The 26,918-nt window shown below is 35.3% G+C and overlaps 2 protein-coding genes across 3 annotated transcripts; one reads left to right on the top strand and one right to left on the bottom strand.

The window, feature by feature from the left end:
- Window positions 1–4,115: 4,115 nt before the first annotated feature.
- On the top strand, window positions 4,116–6,904 carry LOC133875795 (protein RICE SALT SENSITIVE 3-like). 2 transcript variants are annotated; one of them, XM_062314031.1, is made up of 7 exons: window positions 4,116–4,667; window positions 4,804–4,854; window positions 5,162–5,290; window positions 5,429–5,534; window positions 5,732–5,773; window positions 5,880–5,936; window positions 6,042–6,904. In XM_062314031.1, the coding sequence occupies exons 1-7, from the start codon at window positions 4,537–4,539 to the stop codon at window positions 6,765–6,767; spliced, it is 1,242 nt and encodes a 413-aa protein (XP_062170015.1). In that variant the 5' UTR covers window positions 4,116–4,536; the 3' UTR covers window positions 6,768–6,904. The 2 variants fall into 2 exon arrangements, with proteins under 2 accessions (XP_062170015.1, XP_062170016.1); XM_062314032.1 differs by lacking the exons at window positions 4,116–4,667; window positions 4,804–4,854 and having other exon boundaries at window positions 5,170–5,301.
- A 3,155-nt stretch (window positions 6,905–10,059) lies between these two features.
- Window positions 10,060–11,667, bottom strand: LOC133875591 (probable membrane-associated kinase regulator 1). The gene is made up of 2 exons (XM_062313766.1): window positions 11,045–11,667; window positions 10,060–10,589 (listed from the first exon to the last, which is right to left on the bottom strand). The coding sequence occupies exons 1-2, from the start codon at window positions 11,514–11,516 to the stop codon at window positions 10,339–10,341; spliced, it is 723 nt and encodes a 240-aa protein (XP_062169750.1). The 5' UTR covers window positions 11,517–11,667; the 3' UTR covers window positions 10,060–10,338.
- Window positions 11,668–26,918: the final 15,251 nt, after the last annotated feature.

The raw sequence follows: 26,918 nt of genomic DNA, 5'->3' as shown, positions 1-26,918 counted from the left end.
ATACATACAATATGTAGGGTAATGCATACAGTTCAATAGTTTTAATCTAAACCGATCATTTTAAATGAATGATATAAAGCATGATAACAATAAGAGAGACAAATTGTGGCCTACACGACTCTTAGAATGGCTGAACCAACTATGTGATCAAGAATTCTCGTGAGTTTGCAATTTTGTAGATAAATAATGCGATTTTTATTTTTAAACTAAATCGCAGAAAATAAATTGTTTGAGATTGCATTTTAAAAAAAATAAAAAAATAAAAAAATAGCATTTTCAAATCGCTGGCAATAGATTTTTTTTTTTTAACGTGCACAATTTTAAAGGTTAAACTGTAATTTTATCACATGTTTAACTGTTTGAGTTTATAAACTCAAATAAACCCTTAAAAAAAAAATGATTGGACCATCTTTAAAAGTTAGCTTAAAGGTGGCTGAACCACCGCAATGGAAAAGGCGGTTCATGACTTCGGATGATGACCCACGTGGCATGGAAACGATGGAATCCACTCATTCTCTCATTTGTACAAGCTGTCACATTATTGACCATTCATTTTGTTTGAAATGAAAGGACGAGATTGAAAATATTATACACAATGACCTTCAGAATCCCACAATTATGACCGTCATCAGTTTTATTGAAGAAGAACCAACGTGGATTAAGTTAAAGAGTTAGGTCGAGGATTTGAGAGTGGGACCCACAAAGATACGGTCGTGGGTTCGGAGCGAGGCCCGGGCCGGTCAACGCGGAGGAGAGGGAGCCCGATGCGTACATTTGTACTCTTTCACCGCCACCCGTTCCACGCGCGATACGTCCCACGCGCGGTCCTCAAACCGTTGTAAATCTGAATTTGGACCTTCGCTTTTGATGCGTGAAAGAAGACGCGCGTAATGAGGTCGGAGGGTGGCGCAGGTAAGGGACGCAGTGCCCCGCAATTCGTGCCCTCGCTTTGTTTAAGAGAAACGATGCACCGACTCACTGCCATGGCACGTGCTCACGTGACGCCTTAATCTCCCTATTCTTTTACCTTTGTTTAAGTAGTAGTAGTACTACTAGTCTACTACTACAACACCTGCTTTCATCAAAATGGCAAATGATTAGAGCACTCTGTTTAGATTTGACTATGACAGCAACCTTTGTTCGGTGAAAAGAAAACATGCATAGGATTGTAGTTTTTTTTTTTTTTTTTTTTTTTTTTTTTTTTTTTTTAAATATATATATATATATATATATATATATATATATATATATATTCTCAAGTTCCTCAAATGAAAATGAAGTTTTGCTTCAAAATTTGAAAAAATTTCACTTATTATTATTAATCTTTCAACACGGTTGTAATCATATTTATAAATTTTAAAAAGTGTTAATTTAGTATATTCATTTTTTATTTTATTTTTTTCAATTTCACTAATCCGTTAGGATTTCCTGTTAAATTATGTCAAAAATTTTAAAATAATAATAAAAAATTTAAGATTCAAGCATGCGTATTTTTGTAAATTCCGTTAAATCATGACCAACGCTTAAATCTTTATAATTTTTTTCTTAAAAAAGTGAAAGTATTTTAGGAATTTTGACACCCATACGTTAGGATTCAACAACAAAATTATAACGGACGGATGAAAATGAAAAAAAATAAAAATAAAATTGAAAGATGAATATATTAAATTGACATTTTTTAAAATTTATAGATATAATTACAAAAGTGATATAAAATCAAATGTAATAAAGTGAATTTTTTACATAAAATTTCATTACTTTCGAGTTTTATTTGCATAGCAAAATTATGGTTCACCTTCACTAACAATCAAAATAATTGACATGTAATAATATTAGCATAGTTCTATTAAACTCAAATCCATTTTTCTTGTGAACTTAAATATGGTTTCTTTAAAGGTTTGTTCTTCCCCTTTCACTAAAAACATGATTTTCGAAAGGGAATTATTAGGCTTAGAACTAGATGGTTTCTTAAAAATGAAGAGAATTAGAAAGTGAGAAAAACTTCTACACCAAGTTTTTACCTCTCGACAAATAAATTATTTTTCTCTTTTACTATCCAATTGATAAATATGACATAAAATTATGGAATTAGAAAGATGGGATAATTTCATTTAAAGGTATAAAACTTTCACCATTTTTAAAGGAAGATACATGAACTTCAAAACGTTTCAATTTTTTAAAAAGTCTCAATTAGGGGTCCTTCGTTAAGATTTTCCGTTAAATCCTATCAAAATTCACAAAATATATGTGTTTATTTTTTTAAAAAAATTATAAATTTTTTCAAAAATTCGGGCATAAGTATTTTTACAAATTCCATTAAATTCTAACTAACACCTAAATTTTAACAATTTTTTTTTTCTTCTAAAAAAAAAAAAAGGTATTTTGAAAATTTTAATATGATTTAACGGAAAATCCTAAAGGAGGACATCTAATTGAGACTTTTTGAAAAGTTAATGTTTTAAATTTAGACGTTTTGAAGTTCAAACATCTTTTTTAAAAAAGGATGAAAATTATATATATATACACATAGAAGGGTAATTTTGGTTTTGGGATTTCCTTAATGTGCAAGATAGGTTAAACAATAAACAAGAGGGAGGGAGTGGCCATATGTATGATTCAGATTTCCTCTTTTAACTTAAAATAATATGAAAATTATGATGATTACTCTAAGTTCGTCCTTTCAAACTGACATAATAACATTATCATATTCCTTTAAAATACTAATCCAAATCCAACGATCAGAATTCCCACCCTGCCTCTTTTGACTGGTAAAGATTCTGTGCCCTGCCAATTGTCCTGGTTATCCTCCACCTTATGCCATTACAAAATGAGATCTTGGGGGGGTCGTTTGGCAAATTCTACAGTATAACCAATTAACCATGTTTTTTAGGCACAAACGACGAAAGGGTCTTGAATCAATGCTTTCCATGATATATATATACATGGGATATTAACCCTAAAAAGCAATGAAAAAGTCATGCCTTTACTGGGTTTTGCAATTGAAATCAATCACTATGCTTGTCCCCCTTGTTGGAGGTTGCCAAATCTAATTTGATCTCTCTATTTCACACCCTTTCACCCTACTTCACTACTGTAGATATTCGGCTCCGTTTGTTAATGTGTTTTGAGACGGCGTTTTTTGTTTTTTATTTAAAAAAGTGTTCAAAAACGACGAATATAATTTTGATTTTGAAAAGAGAAGATGTAAAGGAGAAGAAAAATGTGTTATTAGATAAAGCTTTGTATGAAAATAAATTAAATAGCGACTACTTTTACTCATGCATTTGCTTTACAATGTTTGTTATTGTTAACAAAATGATGAAAGCTGTTTTTGCGTTTTAAGTTGTTTGTTAATTTTTTTTTTTTTTTTTTGAAAAAGGAAAAATAAAAGATAATTAACAAACATAGTCAGGACAATACTTTACCAATGCCTGGCCCACGTTAAGGATGACAATTCACGTTCGTGTGTCGAGTTTGAATTATGTCGAGACATGTGTATAATATTATATAAATAAACACTAATTCAATCAATTTAATTAAACGGGTTAAACTGCTCAACCCTAATATACAAATTTTATATCAAATTTATGGCCCTGTTTGAAATTTACTTTTCCCCTCTTTTTCCTTTATTTTTACATCTTCCAAAAAATATGGACTTCAAAATATTCTTAATTTTTTTTACTTTTTATATCATATCAACACTTTTTTATTACTTTTTAAATAAAAAAAATTCACTACAATACAAATTTATTTTACTTTTTCATATAAATTATTTAAACTTTATATCATGTCAATCATATTTTCTAATCATTAAAAAAAAAAAAAATTCCTTAAAGAGAAAGAAAAGGTAAAGAATTATCAAATTCACGAGTCTGTATAAAAAAAATTACCGGCTGTAACTCACACTACCAAAATGGGTTGATGAGGAGCCCAGCCTGGTTGACCCCTTCGCCAAAACAAGGTTTGCATTGCATGGTACAGAGCAACCAAAAAGCCAAGGTGAAATGAGACAGAGGGTAAAAATGTAATTTGGCTATCACAATTTTGCTTTATTTATTTTTTCTTCTCTTACCAGTTGTGCTTTGTTAAGAGACAGAGAAAGCAGAAAAAAGCTGTCCCCACGGTTTTTCATGGTGAATGCGTACAACATTCATCTCTCCCTCTCTCTCTAGCTTTTTTTTACCTCCCCATGGTCCAAGGTCACCGAACCTGTTCACTTGGGACAAACAAAAGGGATTAGTACAGAGAAAGAGAGAGAGCAGAGCCAAGCAAAGAAAAAATAAAACAGAGAGAGAGAGAGAGATGAAAGGGTATTCTCTGTGGTGGTTAAGCATTGTGGAGTTGGAAAAGAAGATAAAAAATTGAGTTGAGGTAGAAGAAGCAGTTTTTCAGAGGTTGAGAGGGGGGATAGAAGGAGAGGAAACTCAAAAGGGTCTAAGTGTAGTGTGTGAACTGTGAAGTGAAAGAAGAAAAAAAAGAAAAGGCATATATATTGGAGAGAGAGAGAGAGAGAGAGAGAGAGAGAGAAAGGGAGAGATGGTGGGCTCAGGAGCATCAGATAGGAGCAAAGAAGCTGTTGGGATGATGGCCCTTCATGAGGCCCTCAGAAGCGTCTGTCTCAACACAGAATGGACTTACTCTGTCTTCTGGACCATCCGTCCTCGCCCGTATGTCTCTCTCTGTGTCGCTTTGATTCTCTCTGTCTCTCTCAATCTCTCTCTGTCCCTCTCTCTCTCTCTAGCTTTGTGTTTTGCTTTGATTTGAGTAGCTTCCTTAAATGGGTCTCTCTCCCTTTAATTGCAGAAGAGTCAGAGGTGGTAATGGGTGCAAGGTTGGAGACGACAACGGCAGCTTGTAAGTATGCTTTTACTTTACCTAGGTCTTGTTCCTTAGTAAAACACAAGAATTAGCAAACAAACTAGAATTCTCAAAACACTATTTTCTTCTTTTCTGACCTTTGCTCAGCGAGGCAGAGCGTTACTGTTTTTCTTGTCAAAAACAGAGTGAATTCGGTTACTGGGAGATATATATATATATATTGGATTTTTGGATTTTATGATTGATAATTGAAGATGGGTATTCAGTAACTTGTCATTTTCCTGGTATGTGTTTTAGTAATTTTCCAAATTGATGTGATTTTTGTCTGTCAAATTTTGTGAAGAATGTTGATGTGGGAAGATGGATTCTGTCGAGGAAGAGTTGGGGATTGTCTCGAAGAGATTGATGGTGAAGATCCTGTCAGAAGAGCCTTCAGCAAGATGTCCATTCAGTTATATAATTATGGAGAAGGGTGGGTACTGGGTAGGTGTTTTTTTTTTGTGGTTTCAATTCTCTGTCTCCCTCATTCTAATCTTGTGGTAAACATAGAAAGTAGTGAGATATAAGAGGTGTGAATATGGGGTTTGATTGGGTGAATTTGTTTGAACAGGTTGATGGGGAAGGTTGCATCTGATAAGTGTCATAAATGGGTCTTCAAAGAACCAACAGAATGTGAACCAAACATATCCAACTACTGGCAGAGTTCTTTTGATGCTGTACGCCATAAAACGCAAATATCAATTATTTTTTATTTATTTTTTTTTCCTGTCTACTTAGAAGTTTGTGACTCATATTCTTCCATCTGAACTATGAGATTCCATTTATTATCCTATATTTTGATCTACTATTGGTTAGATGGTACCGTGTTAATGATTGATGATAATCTTCCTATATTTGGTGCTATTGAATGCAGCTTCCTTCTGAATGGACTGACCAGTTTGAGTCAGGAATCCAGGTCTGTATCGAAACAGTAATTTCACTGTTGCTAGTCTTATGCTATTTCTTTTCTCTGGTTTGTTTCTTCAATTACTTAAAGACTTTTTTGCTCCCTATTTGACCAGACAATAGCTGTAATTCAAGCTGGCCATGGCCTTCTACAGTTGGGTTCTTGCAAGATTGTGAGTTTTTTTTTTTTTTTTTTAATGATTATATACTTGGTTGGTTTCCTGGCAGTAATATTTTTGAACTGTTTGATTGAACTGATAGATAATGTGTAATAACAGATTCCTGAAGACCTGCATTTTGTGCTAAGAATGAGGCATACATTTGAATCTCTAGGCTACCAGTCTGGTTTCTACCTCTCCCAGCTCTTTTCTTCAACCAGAAACACTTCCTCATCTTCTTCACTCCCTTCAAAGCAATCCCCCATTCCAATCCGCCCGCCTGCTCCGCACTTTAACTGGGGTCAAAGGCAACTTCCATCTGCAACTTCTATGCTTTCTTCACCCAATTTCCCAAACTCTGCCAGACTTGGATTTCCACAACCTAAAGATGAGACCCACATGTTTCTCCTACCTCATTCATCCGAAACCCGAATTGAAGATATGGTGGCCGGAGAGCACGAAAACGACATCAAGTGGCCGAATGGGCTGTCGTTCTTCAATGCTCTCACCGGACGTACCGATGATGCCAAGCTGTTGTTTAACCCGGAGAGCTTAGGAAACAAACAAGACCAGAATCACCATCCTCTAAACCCTAATTCAGATGCCTCAAATATGCATAATGGTGGTGGAGCAAACCCCAATGAGTTCTTGAGCTTGGACAGCTGCCACCCGGACAGTGCAAGAAAGATTGAAAACAAATTTAAGAGGAGCTTTACTTTGCCTGCTAGAATGGCTTCATCCTCTTCTTCAACTTCTGTTGATCATCACCACCAGCACCAGCCTGAGTATAGGAATTCAGAGGCGGCCGGAATGTACTCCGATGTCATGGAGACCTTCTTGGAGTGAATTGAAGATGCTTGTGGTCGGATGTTGGTCTAGGAAAAAAGCCTTTGTGTTCCTTTTACTGCTCATGTTCTTGTGCTTGTTTTGATTCTCTTTGTATGTCGTGTTTCTTTCATCCATTACTATTGACTTCACGATCATTTGTTGTAGTTCCTCAAAATCATAAGTTCTTCAAATTTCCTCTTAATACCCGCTAAAATTCAAAAGAATACGGCAGCGACGAGCTTCGATCTGAATCTCAATCTAAGCACCTAATTCAATTTCATAGACGGAAATTTTGGCTATTGTTGGCAATTCTTTTCAAAACCGAAAAGTCAAAAACAAACTTTTCTTACAACATTTAACAAACAATTCACTTTCCATAAACGCATTTACAATTTAGCCACTCTATATAAGTTGATAAATGATTCATTTATTCTAATGGTTCTTTTTTTCATTTTCACTATTTAAAATTACTATTAGATTGTGCGGTCGTGTATCTTACACATGATCCTGCATATTCAATCTTGATTTTAAAAAATAGGAGGATAAGAGAATGATCAAAGGAGGGTTTATAGCGCGTCTTCATCTTCTTTTAATGTGAAATGGATATGGAATCCTACGTTTTTTTTTTTTTATTTTCTTTCAGCACTCCTTCCGGCTTTCGTTGGACATTCTGTGGCATGAATACGATTCAGGCAACTTAGTTGCTTACGAAGTAGGCTCGGTAGAGATGAAAGATTCTCTCAATCCCTTGCTCGTTAGAACAAGCGACGGACGAGCACGAAAGCCGTTGCTGTGCTAACAAACAAGCAACGAACAGACGAGCGACCATCGTTTCTTTCCATTCCAAAAAGGAATGGTTGATATCTCTACTATTTAGCCTGAGAGGGAGAAGGATAGTTGAAATAAAGTTAATTATTCTTTGATTTGTTTTATCAATTCATTTTGGTTTTCTATCTTCAGATTACCAAATTGGAGAGTCACAAGGCCTTTCAGCGATTCGACGCGCCCCACTAAAGCTAATATGCAAAGGTAGCGTCCATGTATACAAACGGTATTAAAAGGAAAACAAAACCATTATATATATATATAGGCGGATAGTGGATGCCCACATATGTGCGGATAGCAAATATGATATCTGCTCGCCTAGGATTAGGGGCTAAAAATCACCAGTAAACATGGGCAGATAGTAGATGCGGAACGGTTAAAAACTGCCCACCTAAACTAAACACCCCTATTTGTGTCATTCATGTATAGTAATATCATGTTTAGTTAGGGCAATCAATGAGTTATTCTTGGGCCGTTTTCATTTTGCAGAATTCTTAGATGGAGTCATGCAGTCGTAGAATGAAGTTTTGAAATCACTTTCGCTGAAAAGGCCCATGCCAGGTAGCATGATTTGGATTAAAAAATTATTATAAACTATGGGATTAATTACTCAATTATTGATCCAAACCTGCGATGGCCCATGTGATCAGATCAGTTTATGGATTTCGTATGCTATTACTAGACTCTCACTCACACCCGTACGGTTCTCACACATGCACAACAAAATATGGCAAGTTTGCCAACAATTTTTCAATTATTATTATTATTTTTTGGTAAGATAGATTTCATTAACTTAAAAAGATTAAGAGAATTGAGAAACTTCACTTACATAATCCGAATGTCACGGTCTACAACCCGGTGAAAATGAATAATGCTAGAGACTATTTTTTTGTCATTTTTTTTATTCTCTCAAAGTTGATGTAGCTATTAAAATCATTATTAGATTTAGGATGGACCATTATTTGATTTTGATTAAATGGTAATTTTAATAGGTACATCAACTTTAGGAGGATAAAATGAATTGAAGATGAAAAGATTGTCCTTAATATTACTCAGTGAAAGTTTATTCGAATTAGAAGAATTCCCTAATAGGAAAATAAGGAGATGTGTTCATAAAGCAAGATCTGAAGCAAGAAAATAAGGGATTTGTGTTTCATTAAAATTAGATTTGCTATTTACGTGTAGCCCAAGTTATTTATATTTCCACTATGTAATCTTCTATTTAAACGGGAGAATTGATCAATAAATATATGAAAAGTTTATGATTCAACTAAAGTAGTTGTTTTGGAAGGTTTAGGGTTTTTTGAACTACCATAAAATTAGGAAGCCCATGATTCCTCGAATTATCCTAACAAAATCTATCATTCTAGTTGATTTTTCCATCCCTCATTATGGAGGCCCATAACAAAAAAGGCACAGGCAGGAGCATGACTATCTCAATACCCTTCAACCCTATTTGAATCCCAAAGTATGCGGATAGAGGCATGACTCTCAAAATATTCGTTAACCTTACCTGGACACTTGTTTGGTAATAATAACAACCCAGAAGGCGGTTGAAGGGGGAATAGGACTGCTAAAATCCGAATAGAATCTGCCAACAACAATGAGCACCAATCTCTAGAAACAAGACTAAGCAACAAAGGATTAGTAAGATGGCAACACATGTCACTCTTAATAAAAAAAAATATAAATATTTTAAAAATATTTTTTTTATTAAGTATGACATGTGTTACCATCTTATTGGCACTGAGGTGACGTCTAATGGAATCAGTCAAAAATTTTAACGGAATTTGACTACAGGGAGTGATTTGTAAATTAGGCCAACCACAGTGATTTCTGAATTTATTTTGATACCACAGGGAGTGATTTGTCATTTAGGACAACCACATGAACTAATGATGTAATTTTTCCTTAAGTTATTTTCATTAACATTTCTTATGTTCTTTTTAATTTTAGAAAGTGTTTCCCTTTTCTTAATAGATTCTAGAGTACTTAAGGTTTAACGTGTCTAGCCCTTATATTCGCTTTCATATAAGGGTGCCAATTCATGTTTGAATCTCTGGTTCTGGTCGTGTTGATGCATAGGTATAAGATTATATAAGTCAATCCTAATTCTATAATTTTTTATTGGGTTCGTGTTGAATTCATGGATTACGTTAAAACTTACCTGCCATTATATCGTGTGGTGATTTCGGGTCGTATCAAAGCTAGCATAGATATAAAACTATATAGGTTAACCTTAACCCGATCCATTTAATTAAACAGGTTAGAGTTCTCAACCCTAACCCTTTAATTTCGTGTCGGGTTGTGAAAAAAATTACCAGCCCTACTTTCATTTTGCATCACTAATTGAGAACAATTTTTTTCTTCTAATTACTAATTGAGTACATTTAAAGCTCAAATGTTGATACTTTGCTTATACATGTGCCAATTCCTAATAAAATATATAGGAAAGAAAAAGAATGGGGGGGGAGACAAAAAGATAAAGAACTAAGGCACTTCTGTTTTTTATAAAAGGAAACCAGACACCCCACAATCATATACTAAGCAATTACAATAGTTTACAACACTTTACAAATGCTCTTTAATTTGCTACTTAGTGATCATCTCTCAATTCATCTAAAAAAAGAAAACAACATTAATAACACACCAATGATCGAATCTCTTCTCGGATTTCGAAGCACTTTTGCTTCTTATAACAGTTTCAAAACCAAGGAAAAAGCAAATCAATCAATATTCTCAAAATCAAATAATCAAAAGAAAACTAACGATGGACATGATGATCTTCATCTTTTCTCGACGGTTCCATGGCATGGCATTCTCTGCAGGCCGAGACAAACCACCAAAAGAATCTCCGGCAAGGCCACGACCCTTCCCTTTTCCTCTCTTTTGCTCCTTTCTTTGACATTACTTCCTTCCCCACGAGCTCCATTTTCTTTCTACGCGAAGGCTCACGACTCAAAAATGGTACAGGTGTTATATATTGCCACCTTTGAGAAGACCCATATACTTGAGCTGAATTATAGAATATAAATTTAGTTATTAAATTCATCATTTCTTATCCCTTTAATTTTTGAGATAAATTGTGAGTAAATCATAACATAAGTTATGAGTTAAATATAGTACCACACCTTTGAGAAAGATCCACACACACATATAAATATACTTGAACTGTTCGATAGAATATCAAATTAAATTAATAAATTTGTCATTTCCTATCGGTTTAACTTTTAAGATAAACAATAATTTAATATGAATATCAAAATAGATCGAATCAGGATTGTCTATAATTATTTGTCAAAATTTGAAAGAATTCAAGCACGTGATTATTAAAGACTACTTAAATCACCCGTCTAAATTCTCTCAAATTTGAATAAATAATTGTAGACGATTTTAATCTATCAAAGTAAGAGTTATTAGTTCGAGCTTTCTCTCTCATTCTACTCATGTTTCAATAAAATATTAATTACCTTGGTATCTGTCTCTAATCCCAGTTGTTGCGGATGAAAGTTTGCTCTGAAACAACAATTTTCTCTCAGAATTATCGCTTGAGCTTGTCCTTCCACTGCTGCAACTACTACTCCTGCTGTTCGTGCTATTACTTCGCGAAGACCTTAGCGAGTCCTTGCTGCTAATGCTGCTCGTTCGGCTCGTTGAGCGAGAGTTATTGATCGTGATGATATTGGGTGTTTGAACAGGAAAGGCATGTGGCAAGAGCCGGCCATTGAAGAACAAATGGTCGGCCGGAGAGTTTTTGTAGGGATCGGTAGAGGGAGAGTCCGGTGTGATAGAACCGAACTCGAAGTCGGAGTCTTGGTCCGGAGTCGGAGTGCTCGGAAATGAGAAGATTTCGCCGGAGCCACTCCTTTTCCGGCGATTCTCCATGGAGTTTTTTTTTTTTTTTTTTAACTGTTGTTGTGAGGGTTTGGAATTTGCTTGCATGGGTGATCGAGGTTGGTGTTGTTATATATTTATATAAGGCTAGCTAGCTTGTGAGGATTGGTTTTGTAGGGGGGACACGTGGAGTGATCTGGACCCTTTGATGGGGGGAGGAGGAGCCTGGTGGTATAAATGATCATGAAGACATAGTTGCCAACTCAACCTTAATTTTAACACATGGACGATGGTGTTGTAATTATATGCTTTGGTGTGGGATATTGCAAACAAGTGTCTCTTCAATAATGCATCTGATCTAGCTCTAATATCATTCCCAGTCAAACTCAATCCCTGCACTGTATAAAATGGGCCACCAAGATGGCCACACTCTTTAACCTTTTTGTACCCTAAAAACCTAATATTTTGAGTGGGTATATATATGTATATATATATATAATTTTGTGGGGGTGGCACCGTACCAGGGAGTAAGTCTACTGCACTTTTTATTAAGTTGATAATTTTTGACACGATTTGAAAATTCGACACGATCGAATCAAATACGAAATTAAAGTGTTTGGGTTGAGGAATCTGATCCGTTTAAATAAATGGGTCGGGTTAGAGTTGACCAATATAGTTTTAGACTCTTATATATACACATGCATCGACACGATTCAAAACCCAAAACGCGAACATGAATTGACACCCCTTCTTTTTATTTTTGAAATTGGTGAATCAAAAGTTGAAATGATAATTTTTTAACCCAACTCGAAAACTTGACACAAACCAAACATAAAATTAATGAGTTAAGATTGAGGGAGCTAACTCATTTAATTAATTGGGTTGAGTTATAGTTGACCAATATAGTATTATACATATGCTTCAATACGACCCGAACTCAACACGTGATATAAAGGTTGACAATTACTGATACAGCCCGCGAACTGGACATAAATCCACATGAAATTAGAGGGTTTGACTTGAAGGATTTGACCTGTTTAATTAAATAAGTCGAATTAGAGCTAATCCATATAGTCTTATACCTAAGTGTGACAGTTTGTGTTCGCGTGTCAGATTCAGGTCGGGTCGATGCCTTGGTAAAAGACTATATATATAGATCAACCCTAATCTGACTCATTTAATTAAACGGGTCAATCTCCTCAATCATAACTCTCTAATTTTGTATTAGATTCGTGTTAGATTTGCATGTCATGTAAAAAAATTTCCGACATTATGCAACATGTCGGTCGTGTCGAAGCACACGTATAAGACTATATATATCAACCATAATCCAACTCATTTAATTAAATGAGCCAAATTCTTTAACCTTAATATTTTAATTTTGTGTCAAGTTCATGAGTCAGTGTAAAAAATTACTAATCCTACTTATACTCATATCTCGATATAATTCTATACTAGTATATAACACTTGCCACCCCTAATCAGAGGTTTATTTCATAATAAAAAAACCCTAGCTGATAGTAGTTGTTTATTCCTAACTTAAAGGGTTGCCCTTTCGTGTTTGTCCACTTGCTTTTGTTTTGTTGAAGGGCACAGCCTCCAAAAAATACTCATCCATATAAAGCAAATAAGAGCTTTTTAAGAGAGAGGGAGAGAGAGAGAGAGAGAGAGAGCATATATTATTGAGCCGTTCGGCTTTCAGAAAATGAAGTAATGATGGGATCCTCATCCACAGAGCTTTCTTTTATGTCGTGGAAGCAAGGAAAAAGTGTGTAGAGGGTAGAGGGACTAATTATATAATTGACCAAAGTTTATTAAATTAAACACTTTTTTTTTTAAAAAAAAAATTAATTAAATTGGATCAATCAAATAGCTTTGATAACTGCCCAACAGGAGACAAAGCAGCTCTTGGAAAATTCGGTGGTCTCCCATTTGGGTTTTTGTGGAGGGCCCACGGGCCCTTTCAGCTCCTCATGTCTTGGGGACCACCGCCGGTCAAGCCACACTTGCTCCTCTTTTTCTCCCCCACCAAACAATTCACTTGCTAATCTTTTTTTTTCCTAATTAATCCACTTGCTAATCTAATCTAATCAAATCTAAGTAATCTTCCTTAGCCACCACTCCATTTATGCAACTTTCTAGCTTCCATAATAAGAGATCAACTTATTGAAATCCTTGTTTATATTAGTTTTTGATAACAAATCCCTCTTTTCTCTCACTCATTTTTCTTAACCCTAAAGTGCTAGAACTTCAATTGCATTTCGAGGAATACTAGACATCAAAACACTTTTTTTTTTTTTAAAAGAATTTAGTTCCAACATGATATGTCACAATCCTATGAGATCTATCATTTTGAGAAATGTGTCATAATCTCATAGGATTGTGACACATCAAGTTGGAACCAAATTCTGGAAAAAAGTATTGAGATGTCGAGCATTTCTCATGACATAAACCAAGCCTGATGAGAAGGAAGATGGATTTTCTGATTCTTATGCACAGCGTTACTAGGTAGATAAAAAATAACATTGTTGGCTACTTTGAGAGAGTCGGGCCTTAGACTTTCCCATGACAACATAACTACTAAATTCCTACTTTGGACAATAATTTAAGATTAAATACCTAGTTGAACAGAATAACTAATTAATGAGTGCAGATCGCAATCTGAATTCGCGAGGAGACGGACTTCACGAAAAGGAAGAATGGGTTGCCTAGTACAAAACAGTTGTATTCTCCGTGATGATAAAATTGTATAAAGTACAGTTTATTTATAGTTGAATAAGGCTGTCGAAATATGAAAGAATGATTTACGATAATTAAGAGTTAAATCAATGAGTAATACTACTTTTATGGATTTGATGAGAATTGTATTACTTTTGATAAATATTAGATTACCTTTAATTTAGGGATTTGATTATGAATATATTTCATCTTTAAACTGCTCTATAAATAGAGTCTTTTATATTGTACACTCATTAAGGAATGAAAGCATAATGTAACTCTTTGGACTTCATCTTGTTGGCATAGGTCATAGATCGAACCACGTAATATCATTGTTCTTATTTTATTTATTCCACTTTTCATTTTATATTTCTATTGCATTATCTTTTCTTTCACATATTCAAACACCGGTCAATAAAAAAATAAAATATTTAAAATAATATAAAATTATATACACCAAAACAATGGTTGCCTCAACCTTACGAATTATCAAAACAATGTGTGAATGAACTTACAATGATATATAATACCCTTTTCATCTCCATTATTATGGGTAAAGAGGGAGGTGATAATTTCAAGGTCCGTGAGAGTGAGTTATCAAGAAAATAGGAATTAAAGATTTGGCACTCAGCCTTCTACTTTTTCACTTTCTGAAGTCATAGTATAGTTACTGTCCTACAGTAGATAGGACCTTTTTCAAAGGCCACATCGTTGAAGGATTCTCTTCAACAGCTGCAGTGGCCATGGATGGTCTCTCTGTTGACGGTTGGACCCTATATTTTTCTCTTGGAAATGATTTTTGGCTAAAAACTACGTAGACCCACATTTTAAATAGAGATATAGTAATACAAAGTATATTTGCTGTAAAAATTTCATAAAACTTGTTCTCTCCATTCAATTGGCCACATTACAATCTCCAAAGGGAAATATTGTGGTTCCGATTGTTGCAAAATCTCTTGCCGCTTTAAGATCAGTTTTTTTTTAACTAAAGAAATGGGGTGGCAAAAGGTGGAAGTGGAAGGGTATGCCCTATAGGTGGTGCAAACATTAAAATAGGATTGCAAAAACTGGTGTCGCTATGGTCAGTTAATTGACGATGCCCGTATTGTGCTAAAATCCTTTCAACAATAAGAGTATCCCATGTAAGGCGGGAGGCGAATGTAGATGCTAATATGCTTGCAAAGCTTGCACTCTATGCACGAAAAGAAGTGTTTTACATAGAAGATGCTCATCAGTGTGTTAAGGATATTATTAAATTTTTGGAATTAGAATTCAATTCTAATTCTATTTACAAATTTCGAGACAAAAAATTGTGTTTGGGTGTTGAATTTTGAGATTGAAAAATATTATTTTTTAATGGTAAAAAATGATTGAAAATTTGAAAAGTTGTGTGAAATAATAATTTATTATATATTGATTGTTTAATTAAAAAATAAATAAATAATTTTTTTTTTAAAAAAATAAAAATGGATGCAACCGGCAGCCACCCCTTTGGGGGTGGCCGCGCGCCACCCCCAGAGGTGACCGGGGGTGGCGCGCGGCCACCCCCAAGGGTCGGGGGAGGCCGCGCGGCCACCCCCAAGGGGTGGCTGCCGAGCCACCCCTCTGCTTTTTTTTTTTTTAATTTCTTTTAAAATTTTTTTTTATTTAAGTTTTTATTATTTAAATGTGGGACCCACGCGTTTTTTTGGAGACAACTTCTCCTGCGCGTGGGTCCCAGTCATTAATCAAAATGTCAGAATTAAATTTTAATTCAATTCGGGTTAAATCCAGGTTTTAGGCGGGTGGACGGGTTTAAAAAAAAAACCCGAATGGAATAAATTTTATTTTCTAATGCCAATCAGACCATTAACGTTGTGATCAAGTTTATTTTCATTAATGAAATGAAATGCATGAATGATTTTAAAAAAAAAAAAAAAAAATTGAAATGAATGGTTATTACTAGAAATACAATGAGTTAGAATATAGGGTAAATGTATAATAAATTCCTGAGTCGACGTACGATTTAAAATTGGTTCCTCACTTTTTAATTTTCAACATTAACTTCCTTACTTTTTCGCGTTTTTGAATTGGGTCATTCTTTCAATTTTCCATCCAATGTTGTTAATTCCGTTTGGCCGAGTCACCATTTGGCTACGTCAGCATTGACACCTAAGCCTAAAACGACGGCGTTTCAATATTTTCTTATTTTTTTAATAATTTTATTTAAAAAAATGAAAATATAAAAATAAATAAATAAAAGAAAAGAAGGGGGTGGCTTGGCCGGTCTGGTGTGGCCGACCACCCCCATGGTGGCCAAGGGGGGTGGTTCGGCTACCGCGTGACAGAAGAAAAAAGAAAAAAGAAAAAAAAAAATGATAGATTTTGGCCCTTGGGGGGCCTGGGGGTGGCCGGACCACCCCTGTGGCCCATGGGGTGGTTCGACCATCTCATGGGTAAACCCTTAAAAAATATTTTGAGGGTTTGGCCCTTGGGGGTGGTTCGGCCACCTCTAAGGGCCAAAAACCCATCAATTTTTTATTTTTTTATTTTATTTTTGCCATGGGGTGGCCGCCCCCTTCTTTCTTTCTTTTTAAATAAAATTTTTAAAAAAATAAGAAAATATTGAAACGATGTCGTTTTAGGCTTAGGTGTCGATGCTGACGTGGCCAAATAGTGACTCAGCCAAACGGAATTAACAAAATTGGATGGAAAATGGAATGAAGGGCCCAATTCAAAAACGCAAAAAAATGAGGGAGTTAATGTTGAAAATTAAAAAGTGAGGGACCAATTTCATATCACGCGTCGACTCAGGAATTTATTATACATTTACTCTAGAATGTAATAACTATATATATTCTTTAATTTGGTGACATGACATGATTTTCTCTCTAAAATTGAATCAAAATTTATAAATAATAAAAAAGAGAAAATGTGAATCCGAAAACTTGGACTCGGATTTTCGTGATGACCTCAAACAAGCAGTTCTCCAAAAGATGTCTTCCTCTTTCAGATTTCAGAGTGTGTATCCAAATATAATTGTAATTGTTTTTGAGTGTGTGCACATCTGCCTGCTCACTTTTTTCAATTTATTTCTTTTCCATTCGTCAGTTTAATTCAGAAAAAATTAATAATAGTTACACGGCAGGATTCCATGCCAGAGAGCTCACATAATCTTCGATTTTTCATTCACGGTTGTCCATGGATTCCATGGTTACATAAAATGAAATATATATATATATATATATATATATATATATATATATATATATATATATATATATATATATATTATCTAGGTGGCTAAGGTTTCTTAAGACTTAAGAAGCTTTTTCCTTCTATTGCTATCTGACTAGAGATCTCTGTAGTCCTTTTCACTTTTCATGAGGTTTTATTCGTTGCCCTGTACGTGCGACTTTTTCCGCTTAAAATCGCAACCTTAGTGTCATGGCTATTGGCTCCACCACCGCACCGGCCTCCAATATTCGTCTTCTCTTCCGTGTTGTTAGTTGGTTTTGTCAAAGTTCTCAATTTTTTTTTTTAAAAGCTAAATCTATGTTCCTTCGATAGACTTAGCCTCCGACGCGCCACTCCATTGCTACAGCTCCCCGTAGCCACCGGCCGCTCCACAATTCAACATCCATGCATCAACATGTGGATCTCGCACCATCTTCTGCCGCAACACCTACTACCTAAGCAATTGATTTTTAGGGTTTTTTTTTTATTGTCCTTTTGTTTTTGTGACTCTTTGTTACTTGGGTTCTTGTCTTCCTAATCCTTTGTTGCTTTATCTTGTTTCTAGAGACCGGTGCTCATTGTTGGCGGATTCTATTTGGATTTTAGAGTGTTATTCCCCTTTCAACCGTTTTTCGGTGGTTGTTATTGTTACCAAACAAGTGTTCAAGTAATGTTGAAGGGTATTTTGAGCATCATGCATCTATCCGCATACTTTGGGATTCGAGTATGGTTGAAAGGTCTCGAGATGGTCATATTCTTGCTTGTACTTTTTGTTTTGGTGTTTTTACCGCTTTATGCAGCCCCTATTGACAGGAATGGATCAATTTTTGACCCATTTTATATTGCTTGTATGTATTTGTTGCACTGTTATTTTCGTTTTGGGTCTGTTGTTAGGGAGCCCACCCCTTTGTCTAAGTCTTCCACTCCCTCTTCCTTTCGAATCAAGACTGAAAAAGACCCTCCCTTATAACATTTTTAACATGGCTCCTGAATTATCAAGTGTGACATTATGATACGTCAAACTACCAACTTGTGACAAAACTGCCCCTCCGTTAGCGTCAGACATTAAAATGGATATTTCTTCTTAAAATACTCCCTTTTTTTTTTGGTTCCTAAAAAACCAAAATAAAAAATTAATCACAAGACCAACATAGGCCCCAATTTCAAAACTAGGATGTGGGCTTATAATGTAGGCCCATAATTATAATTTAATTCGTGGTGTAGTACTAGTAGCAAGTAGGCCGAAGTGATATAATGTAGTCATAGGCTAAATGTTTTTTATTAGGCCAGCTTTTTTATTGGGCCGAAAGGATACAAACATCGGCCCATGGATACAAGCAGTCTAAATTTGTAAGCGCCAATGAGGCCTAATGCAAGCAACTATGTCCGTCATATGTGTAACGATTGGCTTTAAGGGAAGATTGTCCACGACCACAAGACCAAACTAATAAATAATGTTTTTGGTGATAATAATCAATTTAGACCGATTATGGGTGTTTTTGGTAAAGTTTTTTTTTTTTTTTAATAGTAATAAAAAGTAATTGATGTGATCGATATAAAATAGAAATAATTTTTGAATTTTTTGTAAGGAAAAATGAAAAAAAAATTAAAACGTAAAAAAAAAAGTTGAAATGTATTAAAATTGATATTTTTAGAGAAAAGTAGAGGGTTGAGTTGAGGAGTTAGCCAAACACACCTTAGTCAATCATTTTATGATGTGCATGTGATGTTAATGAATCATATAAGGTGTTAGAGCATAAGTAGCAGATTCCCTATAATAGTTCACTTCCCTATATTTAGGGAAAATTTGATAAAAAACACTAAAAATTGACTCACACTAAAAATCATTTAGGGCTATACATGCAGATGCGATTATCAATTCTAGGAAACTATATTATAAGATTACTATTCGCATTCACGCGATTATTATCCGTTATCCGCATATCAGGTAATTAATATTTTTGTCAAATGTTAGCCTTTTGGACATTCTTTTAGTTTTTATTATAGCTTATTTTAAACGATTTTAAAAATAGTTTGTGATGTTTTTAGTGTTTTTGGCATGTTTTAATATATTTTTTTTTAAGCCCTAATGTTTTAAATGAAATCCATATCTCAATTTCACATTCCAACTTAAAAATAACAAAGAAAATACAAACACTCCATAATGGGTTTATCCCCAAAAAATACATACAAATTACAAATGGAGCAAAAAAAAAAAAAATCAATATATATATATATATATATATATATATATATATATATATATGAAGATGCACTTATTAATGATATCCACGTATGTAGATAGTAAATAGTTTTAGTTAATATCCACATCCATGTATGATACTAGATTATCTTTTTCTTTTTCTCTTTGAATTCCAGCAATTTTTATTTCTCTTTAAAAGCTAAGATCATTAAAACAAAACCAGAAGGCGTGCAACTGATCACATATAGACACATTCTTGAGTGGATTGACTTGGAAAGAGGATATAACTGTTATAACACTTGTTAAAAGAAAATATTATTTTACCATATTTTAAAGATAAAAGTTTTGATTGATTATGAAAGAACATATAAAGAATTATTTTTTAATCATGACTATTGTTTGATTTAAAGTGACTGAAATATAAAGTTAAACAAGAGCCATCTCACGTTTAATGACTGATTCAAGAAAAACATTAAATACATATGTGCTATCATTTCAAAAAGACTAATTAAGTTATAATTGGAGTTCTGTAAAACCCAATCTCTCTTAATAAGGAATCAATTTGAGACTTAATACCAATGAACTCATTAATAATCTATTAATTCTATGTGAGCTAATCGTATTCTCAATGTAGGATTGAGATATTACAATCTACTCCTTAATTATTATTTTTTTGTAACCTTTTTGTTAAGGCCACGTCATATATTGTTCTAGTACCACATGATGTTATTAGGTTGTTCTGACACCATGTGTAACAACTCAGTAAAAAGCTAGTCATATATGCGCTATCATTTTAAAAGAATTAGTCAAGTTGCAATTGGAACTTACTAAAATCGCTAATAAAATTCAATCTCACCTAATAAGAAATCAATGAAGTCGTTTATAATCCACTCAGTGCGAACTAATCATCTTCCTAAATATGAAAGGAGAGTATTACATAATGTCAAAAGATCTTGAAGATGCCTTTACTTAAAAAAAAAAAAAAAAAAAAAAAATATCTTGCTTGAGATGTTATGAATTTTTATGATTTTTTTTTTTACAAAAAGTGATAATAATGATATGGGCAAAAAACTTATTTTAGTCCTTTAAAAAATATATAAAGTTTGAATTTAGTTCCTTTGCGATTACAAAGTTGGAAACAAGTTCTTATTTTATTTAGAAGTCATAATGATGTAAAGCTTCTTGGTTCAACGTCACGTTGATGCCAGAAAGGAAGGAACAAAGATATGCAGAATCTCTCTGCAATTTGGACTCTCTCTAAAAATGATAGGTTCTAAAAAAAATGGCTACTGCGTTTTGTTCTCTTTCTTTCCATTATAAATAACCAACCAACGAAATACAATTTAGGAATCAAACTAGGAAACAAATAGCAAACAGGAAATAACAAAATAAACTAGGAAAGGAATAACAACGAATAATGGAAATCAGCAGCTTCCTAACAATCCTTTGTCAAACATCCTAAAAATCCTCTGTTACCCATGATTCAAGGACTATCCTAAAAATCCCTTGTTATCCATGATTCAAGGAATAGCTTCCTGATTTGCATCAATTGCCAGCTCCCCTGAAGAACTTGACTCCGACAAGTTGTGATGCACGTATTCAGCAAATAAATCTGGATGTAGGTGCTGGAGTTATGAGGCCTAGAACCAAATTGATTTTGAGTTGAGGTGATTTTTCCACTGCACTAAAAACTTGTAATAGCCTCTTCGACGGGTTGTAACAAACTGATGATCAAGGATAGAGGCAATTTCATCTCGAGGGGCGGTGTGAGGAGGAACACGAAGAGTAGGTGCGTTTGGTGCTTCCGGAGTTGAGCTATGGGCAAGTTAGTTGTATCACCCTTAAATTCGGTGATATCTTCAATGTTAAAAACTAGGCTAATACCAAAATCAGGAGGTAAGTCAATGACATACGCATTTGTGCCCAATTTCTTGATGACTCGAAAGGGACCTACGCATCGTGCATGCAACTTGGTAAAACTCCCAGGAGAAAATCGTCCTGGTCTCAATCGGATAAGAACCATATCGCCAATATCGAATTTTCTGTCTTTGTGCTTTGTATTTGCAAAAGCCGCATATGATTCTGTACTAAGGGCAAGGCGCCCTCGACTTCTTCATGAACGTCCTTCATATAGCTAGAAAAATCTAGCGCAGCTTCACTTGGCCTAGGGGGCAAAGGTAGTGGATTGAGGTCGAGGGGATTGTGGGGTCGAAATCCATAGAGCACTTCAAAAGGTGTGCACCTTGTGGACCTGTTAACGGAATTGTTGAAGGCAACTTCCGCATGTGGAAGTGCAAGGTCCTTGCTGGTGACATGATCTACAACGAGGCAACATAATAAATTTCCCAAGCTCCGGTTAGTCACTTCAGTTTGACTGTCGGTTTAAGGGGTGGAATGCACTATAGAACATCAGTTTTGTCCCCATTTTTGCCCACAAAGTTTTCCAGAAATAACTTACAAATTTGACGTCTCAGTCGGAAACAATAGAGATTGGAACACCATGTAATCTGATCACCTCCTGCAGAAATAAAGTAGCAACCTGTGAAGCATCATAGGTCCTATGACATGGGATGAAATGGGACATCTTAGAGAAATGATCCACGACAATCATAATGGAATTATGTTGCCAAATAGTCTTGGGTAACCTAAGAACAAAATCCATGCTAATATGTTGCCAAGGCTTGTCTGGAAGTGGAAGAGGAGTATAGAGTCCCGCTTGGTGCTTGGTGCCTTTGTTTATCTGGTAGATCCTATAACGGTCCACCACCTTATGTACATTTTTATGTATTTGAGGCCAATAGAATCGGTTAGCAACAATGGCATAAGTTTTATCATATCCAAAATGCCTTGTTAAGCCACTGCCAAGGAGCTCTGAGATCGCGAACTCGCGAAATGACCCATGAGGCCATGAGGGATGCACAACCGGGTGCCATAAAATAAATAACCCTCATGTAAAGAATATTCACCACTAGATACGTTCGTCTTAGTGGATAAATTACTCCAAGTGCTGCCAAAATCCACATCTCCAGCGTACTACATTTTGAGATTGTCAAATCCTGCAAAATTAACTAAGGAAAGATGCAACAAATGAGGTCTCCGACTTAAGGCATCAGCCACCTTATTCTAAGTCCCTGCTTTGTGCTTAATAACAAATACGAACTGCTGCAAATAATCCATCTAGCGAGCATGCCTAGAATTTAACTTACTTTGGGAATTCAGATGTTTCAAAGAATCATGATTAGTATAAAGAATAAATTCTCTATGGATCAAATAAGGACGCCAATGCTTGAGAGTTTGAATTAAAGCATAAAATTCCATATCATATACCGAATACCTTCGACGAGCTTCATTAAGCTTTTCGCTGTAAAAAGTAATGTGATGACCTTCTTGGCTCAATACACCCCCAATTCCCACATGTGAGGCGTCACAAGCCACATCAAAAACCTTAGAGAAATCCAGCAATTTCAAAACCGGTGCCTACCCCATCTTTTCTTTAGTTTCAGTGAATGCCTTGGTGGCTGCTACACTCCAAGAGAAACTCTTGGCTTTCAAACACTCGGTGATTGGGGCCATTATAGTGCTGAAGCCTCGAATAAATCACCGGTAGAAAGTGGCAAGCCCGTGGAAACTTTGGACATCAGAGAAAGTACAAGGTGTGGGCCAGTTCTAAACAGCTTGCACCTTGGTGGGATCGGCCTCAACACCTTGATAAGAAATTATAAAGCCCATAAAATTGGCTTTCTTCTTCATGAACGAGCACTTGACACGATTAATATAAAGCTGCTCAGCCCTCAAAGTGTTCAAGACTTGTCTTACATGGGCTAGATGGTCCTATAAACATCGGCTAAAAATTAAAATGTCATCAAAATACACAATGACAAACTTACCTAAAAATGGTTTGAGAGCTTGTGTCATAACACGCATGAATGTGCTTGGCGCGTTGGTTAATCTGAAGGGCATGACTAGTCATTCAAATAACCCATATTTCATTTTGAAGGCCGTCTTCCACTCATCATCGGGACAGAGAAAAATTTGGTGATATCCACTTCGAAGGTCGATCTTTGTAAAAATGGAGGCGCCACTTAGTAGATCCAGCATGTCGTCAAGCCGAGGGATAGGGAATTGATATTTCACTGTTATCTTATTAATTGCTCGGCTATCTACGCACATCCTCCAACTACCATATTTTTTTGGTGTAAGTAAAATCGGGACAGCGCAGGGACTAAGGCTCTCTCGGATGAAACCCCTATCCAAAAGTTGTTGAATTTGTCGGTTAAGTTCTTCATTCTCGGTTGGGCTCATGTGGTAATGTGATAAGTTGGGCAAAGATGACCCGGGGATGAGGTCGATAGCATGCTGCACATCCTGCATTGGGAGGAGTTGTTTTGGCATTTCATCGGGCATAATATCCTGAAATTCTTCCAGCATGGTAATGAGTTCTACAGGGATGGAACCATTATCTTGCTTGGCTTCATGACTCACTACCAGTAGCACCATATTCTCTCCCATGAGAGCTCAAGAAAATTGGCGCATGGTCAACATTGGGACAGCGTCTTTTGGTGTCTCAAATTTTGAAATCTGCAAAGGATCCAAAACAGGTTTCTTACCCTTAAAAAATAAAGGAATAAGTATTGGCATACCCGTCGTAGTGTGATAAGCGTCGAATGTTGCACATTCAAGCCCCTTAACTTATATATGTTAATTCCTTAGCATTGTTATTTGTTTGATTTTATGTTGTTTTATTGTTTTCAGGTTTTAAATAAAGATGCAATTAATTTCATTAATTTTGGGCTTAAAGCACACTTTGAGCAGACCTAGAAGATATGTTTAAGCTTAACCAATCATAACAGAAGACCTATATATTGTGGTTAAGTTTAATCAAATCATGTGAAGGATTAAATCGGAATTTCTCCACTAAGAGTCAAAATCGGATTGGATTCAAATTTGGATTCTGCATATATATCAGTGTTTTAATCATAACTTTTGACTCAGATATCTTATTGTAATTAAATTGGTGGTATTGGAAAGCTAATAAATAATGCAACAAATATGTCAGAAATAACTTTTTCCCAATTCGGATATTTACTATGCCAAAATTGCCTCGCAATAAAAGACCGCAATTTTGAACGAATTTGGAATCATTTTCCTACTTGGATTGAAGTTTCAATCTCTTACTTGGACTAGGAAGACTCAAGAGACGATTTTTCTGGAATTCCAAGGGCTTCTAGAACTTGTGAGCTCCCTATAAATAGACCTCTAAGCTTCAAGAAAATATGTACTTGTGCTTAGTTTTAGACAGAAAATTCTTCTTAGATGCTTGACAAGTTGAAGAGGAGAAGAACATGGTAAGAGGCCATCCCAGCACCATGATGAGCGGCTAAATTCTTATAAGGGTGTTGATGTAGCCATTTTTAAGTAACAATGGTTTAGTTGTATTTTAATTTGGGATTTTCTATATGCATGATGATTGTATAACTGTGAGAATTGATCTTAATGTTTATATTCAATCATTATGAATTTCTTATCTTGTCTTAGAAAGTCTTTATATTGATTGAACTCAATCCTTCAAATTTTCTGTTATTATGTGAATAATTGTTATACAACGGTTTTAATTGACATATGATCAATAGGATTAGATACGTCATGCTCAGGGAAGACGGATTGTACTACACCCTAGTTTAGTGTAATTTAGATAGACAGTTCGTACCAATCGAAGATGGGTTATACTATTCGATTGATTGTGTGTATTCTATTAAAGACATAGTTAATCCATACCTAAGGAAGACGGGTTGTACCGCATTTTAATGGTTAGGTAGATAGTCCGTGCCAATCGAAGATGGATTATACTTTTTCTTTAGAGGTAATTTCTTGACTACTCCAGTGAGACGAGCCCTATATCATGCATAGTATGAATTTTTCTTGTTAATTTATAATTGACCATTGTTATGCGGTGAGTGGTGAAATCAATCACATATTCTTTGTCTCATCACTCTTCTCTTTACATTTATGTCTTTTTACTTTTATATTTATTTTTAGAAAAATCAAATCAAACATCTTTTAATTAAGTTATATTTAATCTTGAAAAGTTTGATAACAACACATACGTAGTCCTTGAGATTCGACACCCTATGTATAGCCTTATCCTACAAGGATTCGTTCTGTTGCGAGTGGTTAATTTTATTATTGATGTATTTTGGTAAACAAAAGACCACATCAGAAGACCTTCCGATCATACAGCCACGGTCGTCCCAATAACATGTGACAAACAATCATAGGAATTACATCACACTAGGCCTCGCCCACATATTTCTTCCCCAATGAGAACTTCACCAAACAACAATGCTTCACTAGGACTGAATTCTCTTCATTGACCCAACTAATTCAATAAGGAGTAAGATGCCTCTCAAGTTTCAGCCCCAAATGTTCTACCGTTGTCTCATAAATCATGTTCATGCCGCTGCCATTATCAATAATGACGTTCAATGCTCGACCACCATGCTCCATACGCGTGTGAAAAATATTGGTGCGCAGCCACTCGGGATTATTCTTCAGTTCCTTCTTAGTTTCAATCAACATTCGATGGATCACGCAGCTAGGTAGGTCTGCGACGCTTAAGTGTTCTTCTTCCTTATTAGAGGTTTCTTCCGCCTCTGTTTCTTCAACGGTCTCCATTGCCATTAATTCCTTTCCACAGATGAAGGCTATCTTTTATCTCCAGTAGGACACATGACAACAAATTGCCCAAGGCCCTTGTATTTGTAACAATGCGGCCCTTCACTGGTAGTCGTTGATTTCCCCTTTTGGTCCCTTATCCCTGTACCCCTTGGTTGTCCATATGGCAAGGGTGGCTTTGGGGATGAAGGGGTTGCCATACGACCCAGCCTTGGATCCATTGACATCATTCTTCTTCCACTTGATACTCTCATGTGCTTTTCAATACGCAGCGCTAGTCTAAATGCTTTTTCTACATTGATTAATCGCGCAATCAACATTTCTTTGTGCAGATCACTACGCAATTCGTTGTGGTAAATGCTAGCATTTGTTGTTCAATTTCCACGATCCTACTACGGACAGTCAACTCATGGAAGCGGTCCGTGTATTGATCCATAGTTAATGATCCTTGCCTCAGTTGTAACATTTCCTTGAACATCATTTGCTCATAATCAATGGGCAAATATTTCTCCTTCGTCCGTTCCTTCATCTCTTCCCAATTAGCAATTGATGGTTGCCGAATGCGGCGCAATTGCACCTCCACACTTTCCCACCAAGCTCGTGCATGTCCCTTCAATTTTATTTGGACATAATGAACTTTTCGATCCTCCGATACAATAAACCAATGGAAATAATCTTCAATGGCCGTTAACCAATCTTCA

The sequence above is a fragment of the Alnus glutinosa genome, chromosome 8, assembly GCF_958979055.1.
Source record: "Alnus glutinosa chromosome 8, dhAlnGlut1.1, whole genome shotgun sequence".
In the NCBI taxonomy this organism is placed as follows: domain Eukaryota; kingdom Viridiplantae; phylum Streptophyta; class Magnoliopsida; order Fagales; family Betulaceae; genus Alnus; species Alnus glutinosa.
This window is presented reverse-complemented; position numbering and strand designations above follow the sequence as displayed.